The sequence below is a fragment of the Melospiza georgiana genome, chromosome 9 (genome assembly GCF_028018845.1).
Source record: "Melospiza georgiana isolate bMelGeo1 chromosome 9, bMelGeo1.pri, whole genome shotgun sequence".
NCBI lineage: Eukaryota > Metazoa > Chordata > Aves > Passeriformes > Passerellidae > Melospiza > Melospiza georgiana.
The window spans coordinates 1,412,411-1,435,227 of NC_080438.1; the positions used below are offsets into that span (position 1 = coordinate 1,412,411).

The 22,817-nt window shown below is 52.7% G+C and overlaps 1 protein-coding gene across 1 annotated transcript; it reads right to left on the minus strand.

The window, feature by feature from the left end:
- Window positions 1-1,293: 1,293 nt before the first annotated feature.
- On the minus strand, window positions 1,294-5,655 carry TMEM121 (transmembrane protein 121). Its single transcript, XM_058030081.1, has one exon. It carries the CDS (start codon window positions 5,610-5,612, stop codon window positions 4,674-4,676), a length of 939 nt encoding a protein of 312 aa, XP_057886064.1. The 5' UTR covers window positions 5,613-5,655; the 3' UTR covers window positions 1,294-4,673.
- Between the last annotated feature and the right edge of the window lie 17,162 nt (window positions 5,656-22,817).

The following is a 22,817-nucleotide window of genomic DNA, read 5'->3' on the forward strand; positions in this document are numbered from 1 at the left end:
TCATCACTTACTCATTTATTTACACTTTGACTTCCCTTCCTTGGAGGTGACTTTCCTGCTATCTGCAGGATTTTTCCTTTAAAATTGCCCTCCTGACAACATCCCAGCAACAGGACTGCTGCTTTCCCATGTCCTGATGAAGAGCTTGCAGACATTTGTTTGCAACTGCCTTTTGTTGTGACATCGGGAAGCACACAAAAAATCAGAGCACAGTACTCCCTCTTCCCTATGACTGGTCTTTGTCTTCAAGCAGCTGTAAAAGAGGGCAATCAATAAACCTTGCAGGGTCTTTTTAATGCTTTTTGAGCCATTATGGTCATAATGCTTCTTCAGGCTGCCGTGTCAATACACTCGAGACGCTGAATATGTCAAAACCACATAAAATCTTTATTAAGATGAAATTAAATGAGCAAGCCCAAATCAGCAATTTAAATGGATATTGTTCTTCAAGGATGCCAGACCTAAAAACCAGACACAACTGAAGAATTCAGGGCATTCGGTTAGGGATTGAATTGGTGTGAAACTCAAACTTTTGCCACAGCTCCTGGGCAGGAGGAGTTTAGGAGAATTTAGGGAATTGCTGTCAAGGTGCTCTCGACACCTGCCCTATGTTTTCTATTGCAGCATTGGCCTGAGCTAAAAAAGGGAAGCAAATCTGGGGCAGGAGGGGAGAAAACAGTTATTGCATCAAAGTTCAGTCTGTCTCTGCTCATCAAATTAATCCAGACTGATCCAAAGGAAAAAAAAATCCTTATTTATGTATGGTTCCAGGTGACAGTGCGTGGAGCTGCACCGGGTGGCACTGCAGAGAGTCCATCCTCATGCTGCATGGCCCTGGTGGGTGGATTTCTTCTCCCAAATCCTCCCAAACCCTTTTGGGCCCTGCAAAGTCACCAGAGCCGCGCTCACATGGAGAATCTGCAGCAGAACCATGGGGCACTTTCAGCTGAACCCTCCACCAGCCTTGCACAGAGGCTGCAGCAGCAGAGATCTTCGCCTGCCAAAAGGAGGTGAGGACAAGCAGGACATGTGAGAGCTGCCAGGACCTTGGCAAAGAAAAGCTACAAGCTGGAGCCCCTCTCAGCACCCCCCAGCACACAGGAGAGTGCAGCAGCAAAGGCTTGGGCTGCCATGGGGTGCCCGTGAGCTCCAGGAGGGTACAAACCTGTGGGGCAGCCAGGGCAGCAATCAGGAGCTGCAGGTACCACAGGAGCTGCCTCTGGGCTCTTTCCACATGACTCCTCTAGAGGTTGTCACTTGGAAGGAGGAGTAGCCTCAGCACTGACCAGTGGGTTGGTAATAGGTAGGACAGCACCAGCCTTGTCCCCAAGGCACCCCCAGCCTCCCCTGCCAAGGGCATGGCTGCCTTGTGCTGGTGGCCTGGTTCTGAGGGCAGCAAGGGACACCACCCCCGTGGGTTTTCCACTGGGATCCCTTCTGCGGTGTAATGGTGCAGCTTTTGCTTCATCAGGTGGGATCCTACAGCTTGCCAGGAGGATTTCACTGTTCACAAAGGAGCTCTTTTTCTTCTCAGTGGAAAGCTGAAAAATTGCTCGGTTCCAGCCTATTTAGTTTTAATTGTTTCCTTTAGTTCTCATTGCCCACAGCAAAATATCACCTTCCTCTAACAACCAGCCAGGCTGGGAACCAGCCACCCTGCCCAGCCACTGTGCCAACCCTCCTGCTGGTTCTGTGGCTCCTGGGAGTCCTGTCTGTGCTGGCAGGGCTGGATTTGGGGAACAGGCATCACCCTGAGCGGGCAGAGCAGCTGCAGTGCTGCCATTGCTGGGTTTGGGGAACAGGCATCACCCTCAGTGGGCAGAGCAGCTGCAGTGTTGCCATTGCTGGGCTGTCTCCATGCCCCAGGGGCTCTGCTGGCTGCCCTGGCTCTCTGCTTTACAGCCAGCTCAGCCCTCCCTGCTCCCCTCTGGCAGCTGCTGAGGAGGGGCCAGCTTGTCATTCCTGCTTCAAGGTGGCTCTGAAGAGAAAGGTGTTGCTGTGCTGCTGAGCCTTGGGGATGTTGGCCAGCAGAAAATGGGAAAAGCCTCTTCTCTCTCCCTTCACCAGAGTGGGCTTCGAGCACCTGTGGCTTTTTGGGAATGATGTGGTGCATCCCAGGTGAGCATCACCTCCAGGACCTCTGCTCCTAATGCAGCCCTTCCACAGGGACACTCCACAAAGACAAAAACCTCATGTCAGCAGTAGAAAGCAGGGTCTTGCAACCTCAAAAAAAATTTGTGGGGACTCCTAAACCTTCTTGGCAGTTATGGGAGCAGGAGGATAAAGCAACATTCCCTTCCCATGCAGGCTGCCTTCAGGGAGCAGAGCCAGACATCCCCAAGCCATCTTAGCAACAGCTCAGGCTCAAGGGAATATGAATGTATTCCAGTATAGGGCAAGGATGCAGGGCTAGCTGTAGGGGAGAAACAGAACAAAAATACACCCAACCCATCAGAGTAACCCATCACAGCACTGATTTTATCCCCTGATAAAAGATCTCTGCATCAGGGCTCAGTCTGGTGCCAGCACTGCCTCAGCTGGCACGTCCCAGCCTCCAGGGTTCGCAGCACCATGCCAGAGGTTTCCCTGAAGGTTTTCCTCTGCTCAGCTCTGGGGAAGAACTATAAAACAAAGGCTCATAAATTAATTACCTAAAAGAGCAGCAGAATGTTATTAGATACTTGGGAGTTAATTGCACTGATGCTAATCACATGTATTTTAAAGGAACCAGCAGAGATGTAATATGTAATTCCACAGGTATTCCACAATAATTTAGCATTTTCATTAATTTCTGCTAATACCTTTTAAATCACCTGCCCACTTCCTCTCATGTTTCCTGAGGGAAAGGGGGAAGAAACTTTTCCAATTGGCTGAATCTGTTGCAAACTCACTTTTGTTGGCAAAGACACTGTTTTATTTCTCAGTGGATTTAATTAACATTAGAGTTATCCCTGGGTGACAGGGTGGCCAAGCAAGACTGCAATTGCCTGGTCCTAAAATTGGAAGTCTGGATCAGGGATGGTTGAAGTGTTTTGGACAGATTGTGATGGGCTGAGAAGATGGAAACTGAAATGATTTGTGGATTTAGGTCAAACTCAGTAAGCAGAGCCAGGGGAAAATGTGGGAGAGAAATGTAAACAGCACCAGGCATTTTATTCCATCTCCTCAAAATGCAACATTTTGTTTAGAAAAAAGCAAAAATATCCCATTTCAACGTGTTTGAGATGCAGGTTTTCTGCTTGTCTCCTTGTGCCTCCCCCAGGGCCAGGCAGCTGAGGTGCCCCCAGCCCTGGGGCAGCACTGCAGCTGGAGAAATGATTCCTTTCCTTTCTGGGCCCACTGCTCAGCGAGGGCAGGGCACAGAACCTCGGGACGGCACTTGGCAGTCCCGGGGAGGTGGACAGAAGCGGAGACAAGTGATCTGGGCTGTGTGAGAGCTGAGCCCCACCCTCCCCATGCTGGCACAAAAGAGACCACCAGAAGCCATTGCTCTCATGGGGCTTTTATTGTTTGGCCGGCCCTCGCCTCCCACCCTGCTGCCCCTGGCTGAGCCCCTCAGCACCACCCACCTGCAGAGGAGACCCCAGCCCAGCTCATCCCCCAGCCCAGCCACCTGCCTGGGGCAGCACATTCTCCCTAGCTCTGTTCTGGGGTTTGGTTGGGTTTTTTGTTCTTTCTTTTTTTTTTTTTTTTTTTCCTTTTTTAATATTTATTTTAAAAATATAGTAGCTGTGGAAAGCAGCCTTCTTTATAAATGCTTGCTGGCAGAGGGAAATGCGTCCTCGCCATCCTTGTTGCACATCCCTCCTGGGTGCCCCGGCCTGCCAGCAGCAGTGCTGGGGCTGGGGAGGCTGCTCGGGCTGCTGCAGGCAGGGAGGCTCTCCATGGCAGGGAGAGAGAGAGAGAGGGACCCTTCTAAAAATAGAAATATTGTGCTGAGTCGTTTGGAGTGGATGAGATACATAAAACACCAGCATTAGATTAGCTCTAGCCCGTCAGATATTGCTCCTGGCAGAGTCGGTGCAGGGTGCTGGCGGAGGCTCAGCCCTCCTCAGCCCGGGCCGGGGCAGCCACGCCAGCCCCAGCCCCGCTCCCCACGGCAGGGCTCCCTGCTCACCCACCTGGAGGACACTGCCCCCAGGGCAGCCTGAGAGCCCCCGGAGCCGGCATAAATAGGAAACTGTAAACACGACCATCGGAGATAAGAGACATCTACGACCACAGGGTTTACTGCTGGAAACGCCCCACCCTCCCCCCAGTCCACACCCCTATGCCCTTGTCCCCACCCCGTAAAAAGGTCTCCAGTAACAAAATCTTCGATCCAGGCTCGGAGTAAAGGTGAGGTGCTCGGGGAGTAAAAAGGGACATTGCAACCTTAGAAGTCTTTGCTCGGGAGGGGAGATGGTGGCAGGAGGGGGAGAGAGGGTCAGCTGGTTCAGGTCCTTCGCAAGTCCATTTGGTTTGTCTGGAGGACTCCTAGGGTTGTACCTGAGATGAAGACGTCTAGAGGACACTCCATAGCTCAATCGGAACGCTGTTGGTGTTCCTGTGCCCAGAAGAGCCCTCACTGCCGGGATTTGTCTGTCGTGCTTGCAGCGGGCAGCAGGAAAGCAGCGGCATCCCCCTTCCGCTCGGCACGGGGCCGTCTGAACCACCGGCGGCCCGGGGCACCCTCATGTGTCCAGGATCTCGCTGGTGGGCGACGGCTCGTGGGGGATGCCCTGTGCGCTGTGCAGGGTCTGGTTGTGCGAGAGGGAGTTCTGCTGGAGCTCCAGGGCGATGGCGTTCTGCGGGAACTCCTTCACCTGCCGCTTGTACTCCAGGAAGGTGCACGCCTTGGTGGCGATGGCGATGATGTTCTTGCCGATAAAGATGGTGGAGACCCTGCTGTCCTGGAACAAGATCATGTTGATGGCCCGGATGAAGATGGTGACGATGTTGATGGTGACCAGGCTGAGGACGGGGTAGAGCATCATTTTTTGCGGGGCAATGTGCTCCCCTTGCATGCTGATCTCACTGAGGGACACGCAAGGCAGGATCAGGAGGAGTATGTAGCAGTAGAAGAACATGAGCCCCTCTGCCCAGATGGGCAGGCCGGTCCTGTGTGGCTCCCACAGGTTGGCCTGGATGTCCAAGATATCCAGCAGGTCGAGGGCCACCCAGAAGAGGCGTCCCCGCAGGTCCTCTTTCTTCCGAAAGGTCCGTATGTACTCCATGCTGTCCAAGGCCACCAGCACCAGGTAGAGCCCCGGCACACAGATGGAGAGCAGCAGGGTCAGAGCTTTCCTGGCCACCGTCTCCAGGTTCTTCTTGTCCGCTTTGTAATTCTGAAAGATGAAATACAGCTTGATCTCCAGCACGAAGATGTAGAGGAACCACAGGATCATGGCGTAGCCCCGCTTGGCCGTCTTCACCTCGGCGCCCACCCACACGGCCACGTAGCGCAGCACGATGAGGAAGCAGATGTCCCCCACCAGCACGATGATGCAGACGCCGATCTTGCGGGGCCCCTGGTTCTGCTCCACCAGGTAGGCGTCCATGAAGGCCATGCTGGTCATGATGACGATGGTGGTGAGGCAGACGTGGCGCCGGTCGGGCGGCGGCAGCACCATGGCGAGGCGGGCGGCCCTGCGGCCCTCGGCGCTAGGGGAGCGCTCCCGCCGGCGCGGCGCGGGGGCGCATCCGCGGCCGGCCCAGGGGCCCAGCGCCGCCCTGTCCCCCGCCGCCGCCCCGGGGAGAGGCGCCTGCAGGAGCAGAGGCTCGGCGGGCAGCCCCACCGTCCCGGGGCTCGGGGCTGCCCCTGCAGCGCCCACGGCAGCCCTTCGCCCCTCAGGGGCCGTGCCCTGCAGGCACCGTGCCTCTGCCCCCAGCCCAGGGCTGGCTGAGCAGCCCAGCCCCAGGCACCCTCCGCCGCCAGCAGCCAGGGCTCACGGCTGTGCGGGGCCTCCGGCAGGAATGGCCCTCCTCGCTGGCGGGTCCCCCATCGCTGTCAGGCTCTCCAGCAGTCCTATGGCACTAAGACGCCTCCAGGCTCCCAATCCTGGTGTAGATCCCTGGAAACACGGCAGGTGACGGGGCAGAGGGGGAGCTCTCCCTGCTCCCAGTGAGATCCCACCTTCCTCCGGGCTCTGGGTGCCTCCTGCTGTGTCCTCACAGGCAATCACCTCCAGGCCTATCCCCGCAGGGCTGTGCTGCTGTCCCGCTGCTCCCAGCTGTACCCGCATCCCTCCATTCCTGCAAAAGACAGCAAAGAGCGAGCGTTAGGCTCCCTCTGAGAGCTGACCGTGGATGGTGGCAGTGACACCCCCACAGCTCCAGCACACCACGGTGTGAGCCGGGCTCCCGCCAGGCGCCATCCCACCATGGGGCACCACCACACCCCAGCCTGTGTGTGAGGGTACAGAACAGCTTTTCACTGAGCACAACCACAGCACGGGCTGTGTGTGAGGGTGCAGAACAGCTTTTCACTGAGCACACACACACCTCGGCTTGTGTGTGAGGGTGCAGAACAGCTTTTCACTGAGCATACACAGAGCACAGGCTGTGTGTGAGGGTGCAGAACAGCTTTTCACTGAGCATACACAGAGCACAGGCTGTGTGTGAGGGTGCAGAACAGCTTTTCACTGAGCACACACAGCACAGGATGTGTGTGAGGGTGCAGAACAGCTTTTCACTGAGCACACACAGCACAGGATGTGTGTGAGGGTGCAGAACAGCTTTTCACTGAGCACACACAGCACAGGCTGTCCTGCAGGGATCACAGCCTGCTGCCCTTCCACGGGCACTGCCTGTCCAGAACTCCTTAGCAAGCTCACGCCCTGTGTGCTTCTGCTGTTCCAGCAGCACCAGCACAAAACCACACACCTGGTGGGGACCCACAGGTTCACAGCATTCCCAGCTCCAGGCATGCCTGCTCCAGCAGGAACACAGACCCACAAGTTACTCCACAGGTCCCAGCCTGGACAGTTCTGCTTAACTACAGCCATAAGATTCTACCTGTTCCTGAGCAGCTCTCAGGAATATAGTGGGGCATATCCTTCCTCGAGCAGGGGTGAGGTCAGGGCTGGCACATGGGGGACAGGGCAAAGCTGTCCCCAGGCTGTCATGATGTCCCAGCAGCTTTCTGAACTGGTTCAGCTGCTCGTGCACACAGCTCCTCCTCGTCATGCTGTGCTTGCCTAATTAATTTGTTAATCTTTTCTGTGCAGGGAATGCACTCCCAGAAATGAACAGGTCCCAGTGCATGCAAAAATGTCACCGAACTGCTCACGTGGAGACAGACCCTGATCACAGCCACAGAGGCTGAAGGGAAGAAGCCAAGCTCAAGGAGGTGTAAGCCATTAAAAACCTGCCCTACTTTGCAGCTGCTTATGTTTATAGGGCCTCATTTAAATAAGAGCTGGATCCTTTCCTGCTTCAGGGAGACAAGAAGAACAAAGAAGAGAAAGTGGGAAGCCAGATGAGTCAGAGCCAGCCCTGCCTTGTGCCTGAGTAGGTGGACAGGAGGGATGCACGTACCTGTGCCCTGGTTTACAAAGGATGTGGTGCTCAGCAAACGTTAGCAAGGGACTTAAGGCTGCTGCTCCAGCCAGGACCCTCGGGATGCTCTTCTGAGTCTGCCAGCAAGGAAAACTGGCACGTTAAAATAATTTCTCAAGCAGGAATTGCTCAGAAAGAAACCGAAAAGATGTGGTGGGAATTCATGAGAAATGCTGCATGGTGCTTCCCAGGCAAGGCAGTCCCTGCAGCCCCACTTGCCAGCGTGGCTCTGCAACAACTCAGAGCTGCCGTTTGGGGCTTCAATTTGTTCTTTCTCGAGGCTTTGGATAAAAATATACGGTCACTGCTGCAACTGCCTCAAAACTCATGCCAAGTTTTACAGAGGATTTATAGCCAAGGATAGGTAATTCCAGATAAATTAGCTCTTTCAGGAGGGAATGGTGGCTTTTTTTTTTTTTTTTTCTTTCACCCTGTAAGTATTTATGCCTTCAAAAGACAGCGGTTATTTAAAGGGCAGTGGGTTGCATCACAGCACAGCAAGGTACAGAAGCAGCTTGCTTGTAAATCCTGCCCCTGTGCCCTGGAGTTCCTGCTGTGCTCTGGGGAGCTGGGGGAAGGCACAGCTCTCTCCTCATGCCTACATGAAACCAGACAGGAAACCCTTTGGTGCCTCCTGGAGAACACCCAGGGCACGGAAAGGTGTTAATTCAGTGTTTACAGCAGAGGCCAGCAGGTCTTTAACCACCGCTGCTGAGCAGATCGTTTGCAGCAAAGAAAACAGGCTCAGATGGCAGGTCCTTCCCCGCTGTCTGCTCCTGAAGGGCTCACGGCAGCCCGGGCTGGGTCTGACAAACATTTCTGGTGGTGCCCTTTGAGAGGGGAGCAAGGGACTGAGCCACGGGGCTCGGGCACTGCTTCCTCCCCCGTCACACCACGCACTGCCCAGCGTGAGCGCCTCTCCTGCCTTGTCCAAATTGTTTCCAAGCACTTGCTGCAGTGCGAGCCCTTCTCCTGATTTCCCAGGAGCTGCTGATTCCCCCACCCCTCACTCCCTGGTGTCCTTTGCAGATCCATGGGGCTGAGTTCGCCAGTGTGAGCGATGCCTGACCAGCCTGTGGGGAGGGGACACATGAAACTCTCCTGGGAGGACTGTTAGACAAAAGCAGGTCGTTTTTAAACAACCATTACCTGGTAACCTCTAAATGACCACATTGGACAGTACATTCAGGAAACTGCCTGAGAACTGTGCTGAGTAAGCAAGACAATAACCATGTCAGACAGCCACAGAGCACATCTGAGGCAAATATTTGTTCAGACGAGTGTTCACAAAACTTCCTTCCTGCAGGAATTCTTGTAAATAAAAGGCAGCCCACCTGAACATAATGGGCTTGGAGTGCTGTGGATGTCGGTGAGCCAGGCTGGCAGCTTCCAAGAGAAGGGATCTGACAGCTTTGGCATCCCTCTCGGTGCCAGGACTCCCACAAGCAGGTGATGAAGCGATGCTTCAGTCTTGGTAACTACAGGCCTCCTTACCAGGACAAAATTCAATCCCTAATTGCCTCTTCTCCTCTACTTCTACCCTACCCAAACAGCCCCATTGCACTGGAGTGAGCAAATGACCTCAGTGACACTCAGTGTGTCACCAGCTGAGAAGGCAGAGCCCAAGGCCCGCATCCAGCCCCGCCAGGGAAGGGGAATGCGAGCAGCAGCCTGTCCCCTCTCCATCTCTGGGGTGTGCTTGGGGACACCCCATTTCCCAGCCCAGCTGCCCTGCAGGATGGGAGAGGTTTCAGTGGGAAGGGAGGGGGCTGCTGGTTTCCTGGAGAGACTCAGGGGTCCTGCAGATGAGTGCAAACCCGGCTGAAGGGCAAGGTTTGCACTCTCACCGCTGCCCTGCTTCCTCTGGCACCGAGGGACAGCAGCAGCATTGGTGCAGCCAGACCTTGCCCTATTCCCCTGGCACCTCTGCTCTGTCTCAGAAGGTATTTCTTGGTCTTGCACTTCTTTTTCCCGGCTCTCCCGGACGCTACAAAGCACTGGTGGTTACCCAAGGACGTGTGGTCACAGCCTTGCTCCAGCACCAGCCCAGGCAGTCTGGAAGAAAACCAAACTGTGCTTTTGCCTGCGGTGCCGGTGGCTAATTGCGGTGATTAATTACCGCTGGCTCTGCCCTTTCAGGCCGCCCATCACCGAGCCCTCCTCTCCCGCCTCTGCCCAGCCCCTCCCGGCACAGCAGCCGGGAGCTGTGGGATGCAGGATCCGCACACAAAACCCCAAATCCCAGCCCGGGAGCCGCGGCTGCAGACAGCCCGCAGGGCTCCTGGAGCCCCTGCAAAACATCGTCATTAACAGCACTTCCCAAAGCCCAGCTCTACCTGGCAAATTAATTTAAATTATTTATGTAATTTGGATCCTGTCTATTTTAAAAAAAGGGAGTGAGACAGAAGTATACACAACGCGCTTCCCAGGTAATTAGGATGCCGCATTGCTTAAAGCTTCATTTGCACTTTAATTGCTTTGATTTATTCCACTTTTCCCGAGTGTAAACGCACAGCTCCCCCTCACTTGGCCCTTCAGCCCTCTGGAGAGCTGCTGCTCCAGCAGGGCCTTCTCCCACCTGGCAGCGTGAGCCGAGAGGAGGTGATGGGCACAAAAACCTCTGCTCAAGGACTCCAGGGCAGCTGTGGCAGGGGCACCAAGCGATGGCACCGCTCCCTGGCAGCGGGCTGTGCCTCAGAGAGCTGCAGCCAGGGCCCTGCTCTTGGCAGGGGCTGGGCACAGGGAGCTGCTGCTCATTGCTTCCACCATTTGTGACCCCCTGAACCTCCTGTGGCCGTGCACCACGCTGCTGCTCATTGCTTCCACCATTTGTGAGCCCCTGAACCTCCTGTGGCCGTGCACCACGTAAGGATGGCGCTTGCAGGCAGGGCAAGCTCTGTGTTGACTGAGACGAAACTCTAAACCAGCTTTTCCTCGAGCCTCTGCCGTTCAGCCTCACTGACCTGGAGCTGAGGTTCCACCTCGGCCACCCCGGGCAGCCCCTGGGGACCATCAGAGGCAGGCAGGGAGGCAGGGAAGGAGGATGCTGCTACCCTGAGGAACAGGGAATGTGGTATTGCACTAAATATTGCAAGGGAAGGTCGCTGTGGGCAGCGGCTGTGCCCCGCCTCCTCCAAGGCAGCACCGGGCTCTCCAGCGCATCCTGTGAAGGAAATGAGATTGAGGAAGATTTTTCCGGACCCTGCCCACTAATTGTGTCTGAAGGAGGAAGCAGCCCACTTGCTAATGACTGCAGATAATTTACTGTGTAGGCCCATCAAGAGATGGAGAGAGAGCTGCAAACTGTTCCTAGAACCTGCTCAAAATCAACAATGCCATGTCAGACAAAGCCAGCTCCTGCTCATACCAGTGAGTGCATCAACTGTGCTCTCCTGCTGCAAACACCCTCAGTCCCCTTGGGGTTCATTTCAGCCCTCTTTCCCAAAAACAAACACAAGCAGAAGGTACCACAACTGTTGCCTGAATAGGAAAAAACTAAAACTATCCTCTCAATCACATTGCTTTGGTGACAGGGTGGGAAATGCTGCTTGCCCAAAGCTTGCCCTTGCACAGGCTAGCTGTATGGACAGATGGATGGATGGACAGATGGTCTTTTTGTTCCCAGTTTTGTCCCTCACAGCCATCCTGGCTCTTCTGCTGACACAGGCAGCTGCAGCTGCTGGGAACATCTCCCCATTCACAACCATGCTGAGTTTGATGATATTTGACAGACATGTAAAAAAAAAAAAGTGCCTTTTTACATGTTCTGGGTGTTTAAAAATAGTTAAATGATTCATTTTGACTTGTACATAAATTATGAAATTGTAATACTACATTTTGGTTTTACCAACACAATTTGCCATTTTCCCAGCAAAAATGCTTCTGCAGAGGAATTTCTTGGCGTTTCCAAGTTGGGTGCATTTTCAAGGTTTTGATCTAATCTGGACCAAACCCCAGATATAAAAGTATCTAAATCCCCCACGGTTCATTGGTTTGTTGCCAAAAAGGGCACATTTGGCCAACATCTGTCTGAATGCGTGTTTGCCAGAGCGAGAGATGCACGTGGAGTTCAGGGAGTGCAGATTCTGCTCACTGAGTCATCCCCACCCTCCTGCAGGCTCCTTTATCCCTCTCCAGCAGAGCTTTGCCCACTGGTGCTGGGGCATTTCCCTCTCTGCTACCTCGGGAATCCTCCTGGCCTTGCTGCTCCTCTGCCAGATCATCAGCATCTCCCTGTACCGCTGCCCTCCAGTGCCAGTGCTCCTGCAAATGCAGGATTTGCCCTTGCTGGGGGAATTTGACCCAACTAAACTCTCTTTTTGTTTCCTTGGCTTGGGGTTTTCTGTTTTCCAGGCTTCTCCCCCCCTTTTTGGGAGATGCTGTTGGATTTTACGTGTTTCCTCCAGCACACTCCCAGCTCACCCCAGAGGGAGCTGTCTGCAGCTCAAACCAACACCCTCACTGCTCCTGTCCCTGCCCGGGAAACTGTTTGGCTTTGCTCTGAAGGAGCTGTGCTATCAAAAAGGAGCAAAAGGACTTCCTGCCCCAGGCGTGGCAGGGCTGAGAGTTGCACCTGCAACTCGCAGTTGGACAGATCACCTCACTAAAACGCAGCAGCACACCCCCAGCTCTGACCCCTGCTGGATACAAAGGCCTCTGTCTCTTTCTGTCCGGGCCCTCCTCAAGTGGTCAACAAGTGTCACCTGCACACAGAGACCACAGCTTGGATTTTTCCCTGTGCCATCAGTAGGCATGAATGCAAACACCAGGAGCGGAGCACAAAGCTTGGATCCGATTTCAGTAGCCTGAGGATGTACTTTGGTGTGTGACTCACAGCCATGTCCTCAGATAACCTCCCACTGTCAGTGCTGGGGGAAAGGAAATCATGGAGCCAGAGCAGAGTCCTCACACAGATGCCTTCCCCCACTGCCTGCTGGAAATCCCTGCAGATGGAGGATGGAAAGCTTCCTGCTCTTGCTCATCTTGTCCTCACTCTCCTGGGTGCTGGCAGAGAGGCACAAACTTTGCTGAGTGCTGCTCCCAGCACCCTCACCCAATGCACTGGGTGCCTGAGAGCAGGTGGCAGAGGGAATCAGCTAATTAAAATAAAATGAAAACTGGAGTCTGAAGCTATAAATAGGAGAGCACTGGGAGTTTCCTGGTGCTAAAAACATGCTTGTGGGGAAGGAGATGCTGGAAGCTCTAGGGCAGAACTCTGGAGATCTACCAGGGAAGATGCACCTGAGCTCTGCTGGCACCTCCTGCCTGTGTGAGAGGGTGCTCAGCCAGGGATGACTCTGCAGGACAGGCTGGAAGGATCCTCTCCCTCTCCCTCTCCCTCTCCTGCAGCTGCTATACAAAGCAGGTGGCACCTCTGCCCTGGGAGTGGCATCCAGCTTGTCCCTGCTGCCAGGCTGTGGTGGCACAGAAACAACTGTGCCCCTGTAATTGCCTCTGCCCCCAGCACAGGGTTAGTGGAGGTGGGATGAGCTTGGCAGGCTGCTGCTGCTGCCACCAGTCTGGCCTTTGATTAAGAGTGATTGTTCTGCTCCTAATTAACAGGAGGCAGCTGCTGGCTGTTCTGGTGGAATGGAGAAGCAGAGCAGGAGCTGTGATGAAAGGAGATTGTGTCTGCTGGCTCCCACTGAGCCTGGCACGGCCATCCTCTGCCCAGCCACACACCTGGGCTGTGGGACATGTCCCTGCCAGGGCTCAGCCTCTGTAGGAGCAGCAGATGTGGGCAGCCAGATGATCCTTGGGGTGGTTTTGCTGCTCTCTGTGCTCCCAGGCCACCCTGAGGTGGAACTGCTGGTGATGCCTGCCTGGTTCCACAGGGTTTGTTTCCCAGTCTGCCCCTCAGAGACCCTCTGGTGACAGCATCTCTCGTCCTCTGGTGACATGTGGCATCCTGCTGCTCCCCCAGGCCTAAGGCAGCCGTCTGCCCTGGGAGCAGCCGTGCTGCTGCTCAGCCTGCCACGCTGACAGCTGAGCCAGCTCCCCAGGAGATGAGAAGGCATCTCAGCTTCTTCTGCTCCCCAGGGCACTGACTCTTGAGCAGAAGCAGGGTGTATCCCAGTAAAAGCTCCACCATTAACATCATGGCATTTTTCTGAGTGGAAAGCTCACCTCAAACCTTTGTAATACAGGGACAGCACACAAGACAGAAGTGATGGGCAGCTTGTGAAATCAAAGGAGCTTTGCCTTGCCATACAGCTGCTGAATTTATTTTGGCAAGGCTGGTGCAATGTTAATTATTGATGTGAGCAGCTCGATGCTGGTTGTCAGGAAGCCTGAGCAGCTTGAGACCTGCTGGTGGTGCAGCCCCAGCAGACAGCTGGGAACCTGTCTGAAACCACAGCTGGGGCTGCTGGTGCCACAGGCTGCACGTGGGCCTCAGGGTGCTCTGCTCTGCACTTGTTCTCCGTCATGAAGTCCATGCCAGTGCCAGCTCCCTCTGGAACAGGCTCTCTGGCACTAAGCTCAAGGTCACCCTCCTCACCCTGCCTCAGCCTCTGGGATGGGGCAGTGCTGGCATCTGCTGCTCTGCCATCACCTGGGAGATGACACTGCACCCATCTGACACAGTGCAAGAAAAATAAGGGCAGCCCTGGGGTCACTGGGAAGACACTTCTCTTCCTCTGGTTTCTAGCCTTCTCTCTACCAGCCATCTAATAAATCTAATAAAATCTGTCTTGTTGATGTCTAATTCAATTCCAGCAGCCAGAGACCAGGCCCCTTCTATCACTCACAGACCTAACCAGCTCCCTCCCTGGCATATGAGCCAGGCCAAGGGGCTGCTGCAGGCCACTCCAGAAGAGAGCAACCACCTGGGCTCAGGACTCACTCTCCCAATCAATTACATGTTTGCAGGTTTTCCTTGGGTCACACCTAATTGAACTTTTCGCTGCTTGAACACTGTGCTCAGAGGCAGCTGGTGACTTCTAGGCTGAAGTCTGGGAACTAAATGAGGTGCCTTGAGTGCCACCTGAAAGGAAAGCCACCCCAGCACATCCTGCCCACCCCTGGGAGCCAGGCAGGAGCAGTGCTGGGAGCTGCCACAGCCCCTTGCACATGTGCCAGCCAGCAGCATGCAGCAGGAAGGGGCTGGGGGGCTGAGACAAGCATGGCCTGGGGGATTTGAAGCAATAACTTGTGTATCCCAGTATTCCCTCTCAATGACATCCATCCCCAGCCAGGTGGGGACGATTCCACCAGAGCAGCTCAGACCTGCACAAGTGCCCCTGCAGGGGTGTGAGCTGTGGGTCAGACAGCACCCCAGAGGGGAGTGCTGCTTTTGGGACTCAGGCTGTTGTTTGCACAAACTTGGCTGCTCAGGCTTTCCTTGCCAATGAAACTCTTTCCCTCCTTTAAACAAGCCAGGAGCAGGGGCCATGCCCGAGGTGTGGGAAGCTCCCAGATTGCTCCTTGCCAGGTCCTGGGTGAGGAGGAGCTCAGATGGGAGATGGGAGATGGTGGGAGATGGGCTCCCCACCTGCCAGCACAGGCAGGTCCTGTCCCCAGGAGGATGGGACAGGAGGATGTGACACTTTGCTGTGCTGGAGCTTTCTGCCAAACAGATCAAATATTTACGGCTGCTCTCTCCAGCTTCCCATTTCAAGCCACAGTGACTTATTTGTTACAAATTTACACGCATGCTTAAAGACATCTTTATGTTCCTCCTAAGTATAAAAGGTATATTTCTCCATGTAGCATTTTGCCAGTCAGAATCAGCCACCCCATCCAGTATGTGACTGCGTTTGTGCCCAGCTTCAGTGCTCATTTTCCTCTTGGTAATGATTATCATTATATGAAGAAAAATGGGTCATTTACAGCGGTTTCTCCCCAAATAAAAGGCTGTGGGATACAGGATATCATTAAAATTCTAAACCTGACTTCCAACCTCAAAAGCAGGCTCTTGCTATTCGGGTCTCTCTGTGGAGGGAGGGAGGGAGGGAGGGAGGGAGGAGGGGAGGTGGGGAGAGGGCTCACGATAAATGTGCTTTGCCCATGGAATCTCTGGCACAATAAATGTGCTTTGCCCATGGAGTCTCTGGAACAATAAATGTGCTTTGCCCATGGAATCTCTGGCACAATAAATGTGTTTTGCCCATGGAATCTCTGGCACAATAAATGTGCTTTGCCCATGGAATCTCTGGCACCATGAATGTGCTTTGCCCACGGAATCTCTGGCACGATAAATGTGCTTTGCCCATGGAGTCTCTGGCACAATAAATGTGCTTTGCCCATGGAGTCTCTGGCACCATGAATGTGCTTTGCCCATGGAATCTCTGGCACAATGAATGTGCTTTGCCCATGGAGTCTCTGGCACAATAAATGTGCTTTGCCCATGGAATCTCTGGCACCATGAATGTGCTTTGCCCATGGAATCTCTGGCACAATAAATGTGCTCTGCCCATGGAGTCTCTAATACAATAAATGTGCTTTGCCCATGGAGTCTCTGGCACGATGAATGTGCTTTGCCCATGGAATCTCTGGCACCATGAATGTGCTCTGCCCATGGAGTCTCTAATACAATAAATGTGCTTTGCCCATGGAGTCTCTGGCACAATAAATGTGCTCTGCCCTTCTCCTCAGCCCCAGATCCAGGCTCCAGCTGCAGGGTTCCCACCAGGCTCAGGGCTGGCTCCTTCCCTCCTCATTCCTGATGGCAGGAAGATGTTCCCTGCGCCCATGCAGGGCTGCCTCTGTATGTGGGAGCAGATCTCCCACCTCCATCTCTGCTCCCCAGCATGCTGCTGCCCCACAGGCTCATTTCCATCTCCTGGCATCCCCAGAAGGGGCTTCACAGGGAATGTTTTGCTTGGAAAGGCTATGCAGCTCCTGTGCAAGCCTGAAATTGCTGTGTACAGAGCTGTAAGGCAAAGCTAATCAATTTTGCAGCTTAGCCAGCTGCTGAAAGATGCTGTTTGAGAGTGAGGAGCTGCTGTTTTCCTCCTCTCCATGAAATGGGAGGGACAAGGGATATTCAGAGGATGAGAGATGGAGACTGACCCAAAATGGCTAATTTAGAAGCATCTTTTAAAAAATGAGACTTGCCCTGAACTGTTAATTTTTGAAGTCATTCCTTTCTAAACATGCTCAGAACGGACTAATTTTTCATTCTCTTTTCCAGCATCTGAAATCAAAATGAGCTGTCCTGCTGCTGATCCCAGCCAGGCAGTCAGGCCATGGCAGTGAGGGCACCCCCAGCTCCAGGGGACAGCCTGAGTGCATCACTCAGGTGGGGTTTGGGCAGCACAGGGAGCATCTCCCCTCCCTGGCACTGCTTGGGGGTGTCAGAATGACAAGTTAGTTTTGGTCTGGCAGAGAGGCTGAAAATCCGATATAAATTATTTCTGTTTGGCAGTCATTTAATTATTTGCACTTGGGGTTTGGAGCAAAATAAAACAACTACAAAGAGTGGCTAGGAGCAATCCTGGGATGCTTTGTTCAGCCTCAGAAATATTTCCTTTCTCTCTGGGGTCATTTTACCCTCCTCCTTCCCTCCCCTCTGCTGATAACTTTAGATTGCATTTGAAGTAGCAGATGGCTTGGACTTTTCAGGAACAATGAATGTGGCTTGCTAGAAAACACAGATCCAGGGGGAGAGGATTCAAACCTCACTGCCAACTGATGCCAAACAAAGGGAAGAGCTATAAAACTCCTTTCTATCCACTAATGGCCACAAAGTCATCACACATATTCTCCCTCACTGGGAGGGAATCTCTTGCCTGGGAAAGGGGGATGAAGTGTGGAGTGGAGACATTTCCCAGTTTTCCAGAGAGAACATGTGTGGGATTTTGGGGGTCTCCAGATGAGGGAAGGAAATGATGAATCTGACTCCATGTTCTTAGAAGGCTGATTATATTATATTATATTATATTATATTATATTATATTATATTATATTATATTATATTATATTATATTATATTATATTATATTATATTACATTATATTATATTATATTATATTACATTATATTATATTATATTATATTACATTATACTATATTATATTATATTATATTATATTATATTATATTATATTATATTATATTATATTATATTATATTATATTATATTATATTATATTATATTATATTATATTATATTATATTATATTATATTATATTATATTATATTATATTATATTATATTATACAGAAAGGATACAGACAGAAGGCTAAACAAGATAATAATGAAAAACCTGTGACTCTCCAGAGTCCGACACAGCTGGCTGTGATTGGTCATTAAGTAAAAACAATTCACATGAAACCAATCAAACAACCACATTCCAAAGCAGCAAAACACAGGAGAAGCAAATCAGATAATTATTGTTTTCCTTTTCCTCTGAGGCTTCTCAGCTTCCCAGGAGAAGAATCCTGGGCAAAGAGGATTTTTCAGAAAATATGATGGTGGCAAACATGAAATGTGGTAAATGGCAGGTGTTTCTCACTGAATTTTCAACCGCATGAGGTAGAGGAGAGCTGATGTTTGCAGAGCATCCCTCGTGTACAAAACAGGCAGTGCTGTTTTTTGCGCCATCATTTCCCTCTCCCAGCCCTGCTCAGCCCCAGCCTTTCCCACCCTCTGGCTGGGATCCCTCCCGTGGATCCCCGTGGCCTCATGAGGCAGCAACCATTTCTGCTCAGGGTTCCTGGAAGCCCAGGTGCCCCTGCAAGAGGTGAGACCCGGGGGATCCTCACCACCACCCCTCCAGGGGGGCTCTGCAGTGTCCCTGTGTGTGCATTGCAGCTCTTCCCTGTATTTACAGATCTGCCTCATTAAGGATGGCCCCGCTCTGGGTGGTTAATTGCTCTGTAATTAGCTAGCCAAGGTCTGTCACAGTGCCACATCGTGCCTGCACCGCCAGCAGGCTCAGCTCCTCCCTGCAGGGGCATCCCCACGTCCTCTGCGAGCCCAGAGGGGCTGGCAATGAGCACAGAGGCCCAATGAGGGATAGAAAATCATGCATTTCTGTGGTCTGTGGGGTGCAGCAGGAACTGTGCAGCTGAGAGGGGAATCCTCCAGCCCTGGTCCTGCCCCAGTGCCTGGCTGGCCCCTCTGGGCTGCCTGGGGCAGTGCCTGCACTGGCCAAGGACTGAGCTCCCCACAAACCCAGTGCCAGCTGTTCCCACCTTGGAAACAGAGCTGAGGGCTGTGCAGCTGGAACAGCTCTTCCAGGGCAAGCACCAGCAGCTCTCTGCTCTCTCCACACCTGGCGCATCTCTGGCCCCCCAAGGACTGGTCCCAGTGTGATTTCTGTTATTTCAGCTTTGCTGAACCAAGTGGATGGAGAATGCAGGCTGGGTGGTTTGCTCCTGGCTTGTCTGGGGGGGACAGTGCTCCTCTTGTGGGGCTCCTCAGCATGGCTGGGATGCCCTGCCAGGGGAAGCTCTGCTTTTGGGATGGAGCTGCCCCACTCCCCAGCCAAACAAAGCCCTGGAGGGGTGGTGGGACCCTGCTTTCACCTTGTGCTGTGTCCCGCAGAGCCCCCTGAATCCCTTCTAGCCAAACACCTCTTGCTGGCCCCATCGTGTGTCACGGTATCCCCCTGCTCCTGTGGGATGGGCCCCTTGCCTGTGGGGCCACCTGGGGGTTTGTAAGCACATCAGCAACCCCTGCTGTCCTGCCAGAGGCACAGGGATGTCCTGCCAGGTGAGCTGGCCCAGGCAGGACATCCTTTCCACCTCCTGGACTGGCTTGCCCACAAGAGGTGAGGGCAGCTGCAGCTTGCAGTGAGAGCTGGGGGGTACAGCCCCTCTGCAGTGCTCAGCCCTGCCTTGTGGCTGGGGCAGGGGGTCCCCTGAGCCTCCAGAGCTCCCTGCTCCTGGGGGAATGAGGAGCACACTGGTCTGAGCATTCCTACGAGAATACTGAGCCACCTATGGCTCTTTGGGCACACCTTTGGATTCTCTTCCCACGGAAAGCTGATTTCTTTGTGCTGCACTCCAACACAGCTCGAGTACACTTGGCAGGAGAGACCACAGAGAGCTGGCTTTTCTCTCCTCTGAGGGGGAACACAAGGGAAATTCTGCATGATGTTTGTGTGAGCTGTGCCCTGCAGGACCCCTGTAAGCCTCGGGGCCTGGGCCATGGCAGGATGGGGAGAGCACAGCCAGAGTCAGCCTTGCACTGATTTGATCTCAGCTCAGCTTTAAACTGATTAGGATACACACAGTGCAGTGCTGATTGACTCCAGTTTATGCCTAAATAATAACTCGATACAGCTTTTTTGAATGAATTACACGAGCGTAAACACACCCCTTCTGTAAATCCAAACAAGGGCTTGAAACACAGCTAACCACTCATCACCACACAAATCTGCCACTGGAGATGGCTGCTGCTGCTGCTGGGATTCCCCTCCCGTGGCTCCTACACAGCCTGCCCTTCAGCAGCCAGCTGAGCACCACCAAGGAGGACAATGCAGAGAAGCAGGAAGGAGAGAAGGACCCTTGTGCAGGAAGCACGGGCCACATCTGTCCCTCCCTGCCAGTGCCAGACCTGCCACACCAACCCCAGCTCCTGGGAATGAGCCATCAGCCATCCCTGTGTCCTGCTGGACAGCATCTGCTGCAGGCAGGGCTGGGGACAGCCTGTAGGAAGGGATCCTACATGGTGACATGTCACCATCGTATTTTCTGAAAAATCCCTTTGCCAGGATTCCTCTCCTGGGAAGCTGAGAAGCCTCAGAGAAACAGGAAAACAGTAATTATCTGATTGCTTCTCCTGTGTTTTGCTGCTCTGGAATGTGGCTGGACATTGTTTATCCAACATGTGAATTGTTTTTGCTTAATGACCAATCATGGTCCAGCTGCATCAGGACTCTGGAGAGTCAGGGGTTTTTAATTAGTGTCTTGTTAAGCCTTCTGTCTGTATCCTTTCTCTATTCTTTAGTACAGTTTTAGCATAGCATTATTTAATATAACATCACAAAATAATAAATTACCCTTCCTAGAACATGGAGTCATGTCCATCCCTTCCTCCTCCATCCAGGGACACTGAAAATACCCCAGTGAGATCCCAGCACAGGTGTCATTGCTTGTGTCAGCAGGTGCAGAGAGGCTCCTTGGTGCCAGGCCATGCACGTTTCTGTGGGCTGCAGTAACCCCCAGCAGCAGGGACTGTTTTGGGATCCTGCAGCAAGGAGCAGCATTACTCATTTTGGGCAGTCCTTGGAAAAGTCTCCATTTTTGGTGCAAACACTACGGATCAGGAACATGGGAATGATTCATGAAGTCTAAGCTGAGCAAGGCCACTCCACCTTCCCTTCCTCTACTGCACCGAAAGTAACAGAAAACAGATTTTTGGTTTTTCATTATCAAGCTGGAAAAAAAAACCCCAAAAATGAAACAATCAGCTGTGGGCTCTGAACCTGACTCTTACACTGCATCCCCAATTTAGCCAGGAAGCAGCTCATTGCCTGAGAGCACCCAGCAGCCAGCAGGGTTTTGCTGGCAGCTGCTGCCTTTCTCTCTCTCTATCCCTGCATACTAATATGAAGTAAAATGGGATGGTAATTTAATCCTATGCCACTAGAAGCAAAGCATCACACAAGCCTGCTCATCCTCTCCTCTAAGTTTAGCCCAACAGTGTATTAAAAAGCTGCTACTGGATTCCCGCCAGCCCCTACTTAGCTAAACTACCTGACTCTGCAGAAAAGCAGAAAATTCTCCATTCTGTGTCATTTCTGATCCTTGGGAGAACGACCCACATCCATCAGGGAACTTGACCCCCCATGGGGCCTGCAGGAAGCCAGTGTAATTTGGAGAAATGTGTGGAGTGACAAAGGCTTTCCTGTGGCATTGGGCATGTTCCCTGCTGCCTGGAGCTGCGCTGCAGGAATCTCAGCTTGGAGCTCCTTCCATGCCTTTGCTGCAAGCCCATGCACAGTAATGAATAAATCTGTCCCTGCTCACTTATGAATAGTTTATAAAAGGTTCATAAATAATTTCTAGATGTTTTAATGAATAGTTAATCAATTGTTGCCGGGCCCAACAGGTCAGCAGATTGCTTAAATCCATCAATTACAACGGCTGCTGATGAGCTTATGAGCATCAGTAGGACACCACCGACATCTGTGATGGGCTTGTAGTGGCTACAAAGGGTTAATAAGTAATTAATAAATTATGTGAGTGCTCTTTTAATTAAGAGCTGTAGAAGGCCATTGAAAAATGCATTCCTGGAAGAGCCACAGGCAACACAGCAAGCAAACATCTGGGCCTGGTTTTGTAACCCTGCCTCTGAGGAGCAAAGCTGGCAGCGAGGTGCCAGCCTGGCCCAGCAGGCAGCCTGAGGAGCAGCACATTTCCCTCTCTCAGGCAGATTGCAGAGAAGCAGGGCCTGTTCCCAGTGCCCTCCTGGAGCCTGGAGCCTGCAGCAGGGAGCTCAGCCTCCCCATCCCCACCTGCTGCAGGAGCATCCTCCGTGCGCTGGCTGCCACGGGGAAGGTACCAGAAAGGCAGGGGACGTGGATGCATGGAAAACAAGACAATTCCTGGTTCATAGGGCTCTGGCCTTGCTCTTCCCTGCTGGGGGGTTTGGGGTGAGCAGCCCTCTCTCCCCAAGGGTGGGTGGCACATGAGATGCCACACTGAGGAGTTGTGCTCTGGCAATAACACACTTGGTGTTTGGCCTCCTTAGCAGAGGCTCTTTATTATCATTAAGCACTGAATATTTCTGGATGATAAAAGCAATTAAGTGTAAAAAAAGGTAATGATCCATCCCATATTGCATCCAAAAGATATGAAAATCCCTCATAAAATTATCACCCTACTCCAGAATGGGACCTAAATATCTTTATAATGTAAGACAGAGAACTTTGCTTACAGTCAGAACATTTATAAGGCATTCAATTAGCCACCAGAGGGTTTCTTAGTATTACCCAATTCTCCACGAGCACAGAGGCAATTACAGCAGATTCTAACTTTTTAAATTAAAGACAAAAGGCAGGAGAATTTGGATAAAACCTCTTCCAAGGCTCACCCTGGAACATACATGCAGAGGAAATTTCATGCAGATCAGGCTTAATTTACTGCACAATTTAGCTCAGAGCAAAGCGAGGACTCTTCCCACTCCTTTGCTGGAAGATCCTTCTGCAGGGGAAGGGGGCCAGTACACGATGTACTGCGCTGTGACCTGGTCCTGGGCATGCCAGGGCAGGGTGCCAGCCCTCATGCCACCCCCTCCGCAATGTCCCCAAGCCCTTGGGCAGGGATCCTGACCCCAGCTGCTCTGGGGGATCCATCCTGGGGACTCCTTTCCCCCTGTTCCTCTG

Coding starts and splice junctions, on each gene's coding strand:
- TMEM121 (XM_058030081.1), bottom strand. CDS start 5,612: ATGGTGCTGCCGCCGCCCGACCGGCGCCACGTCTGCCTCACCACCATC.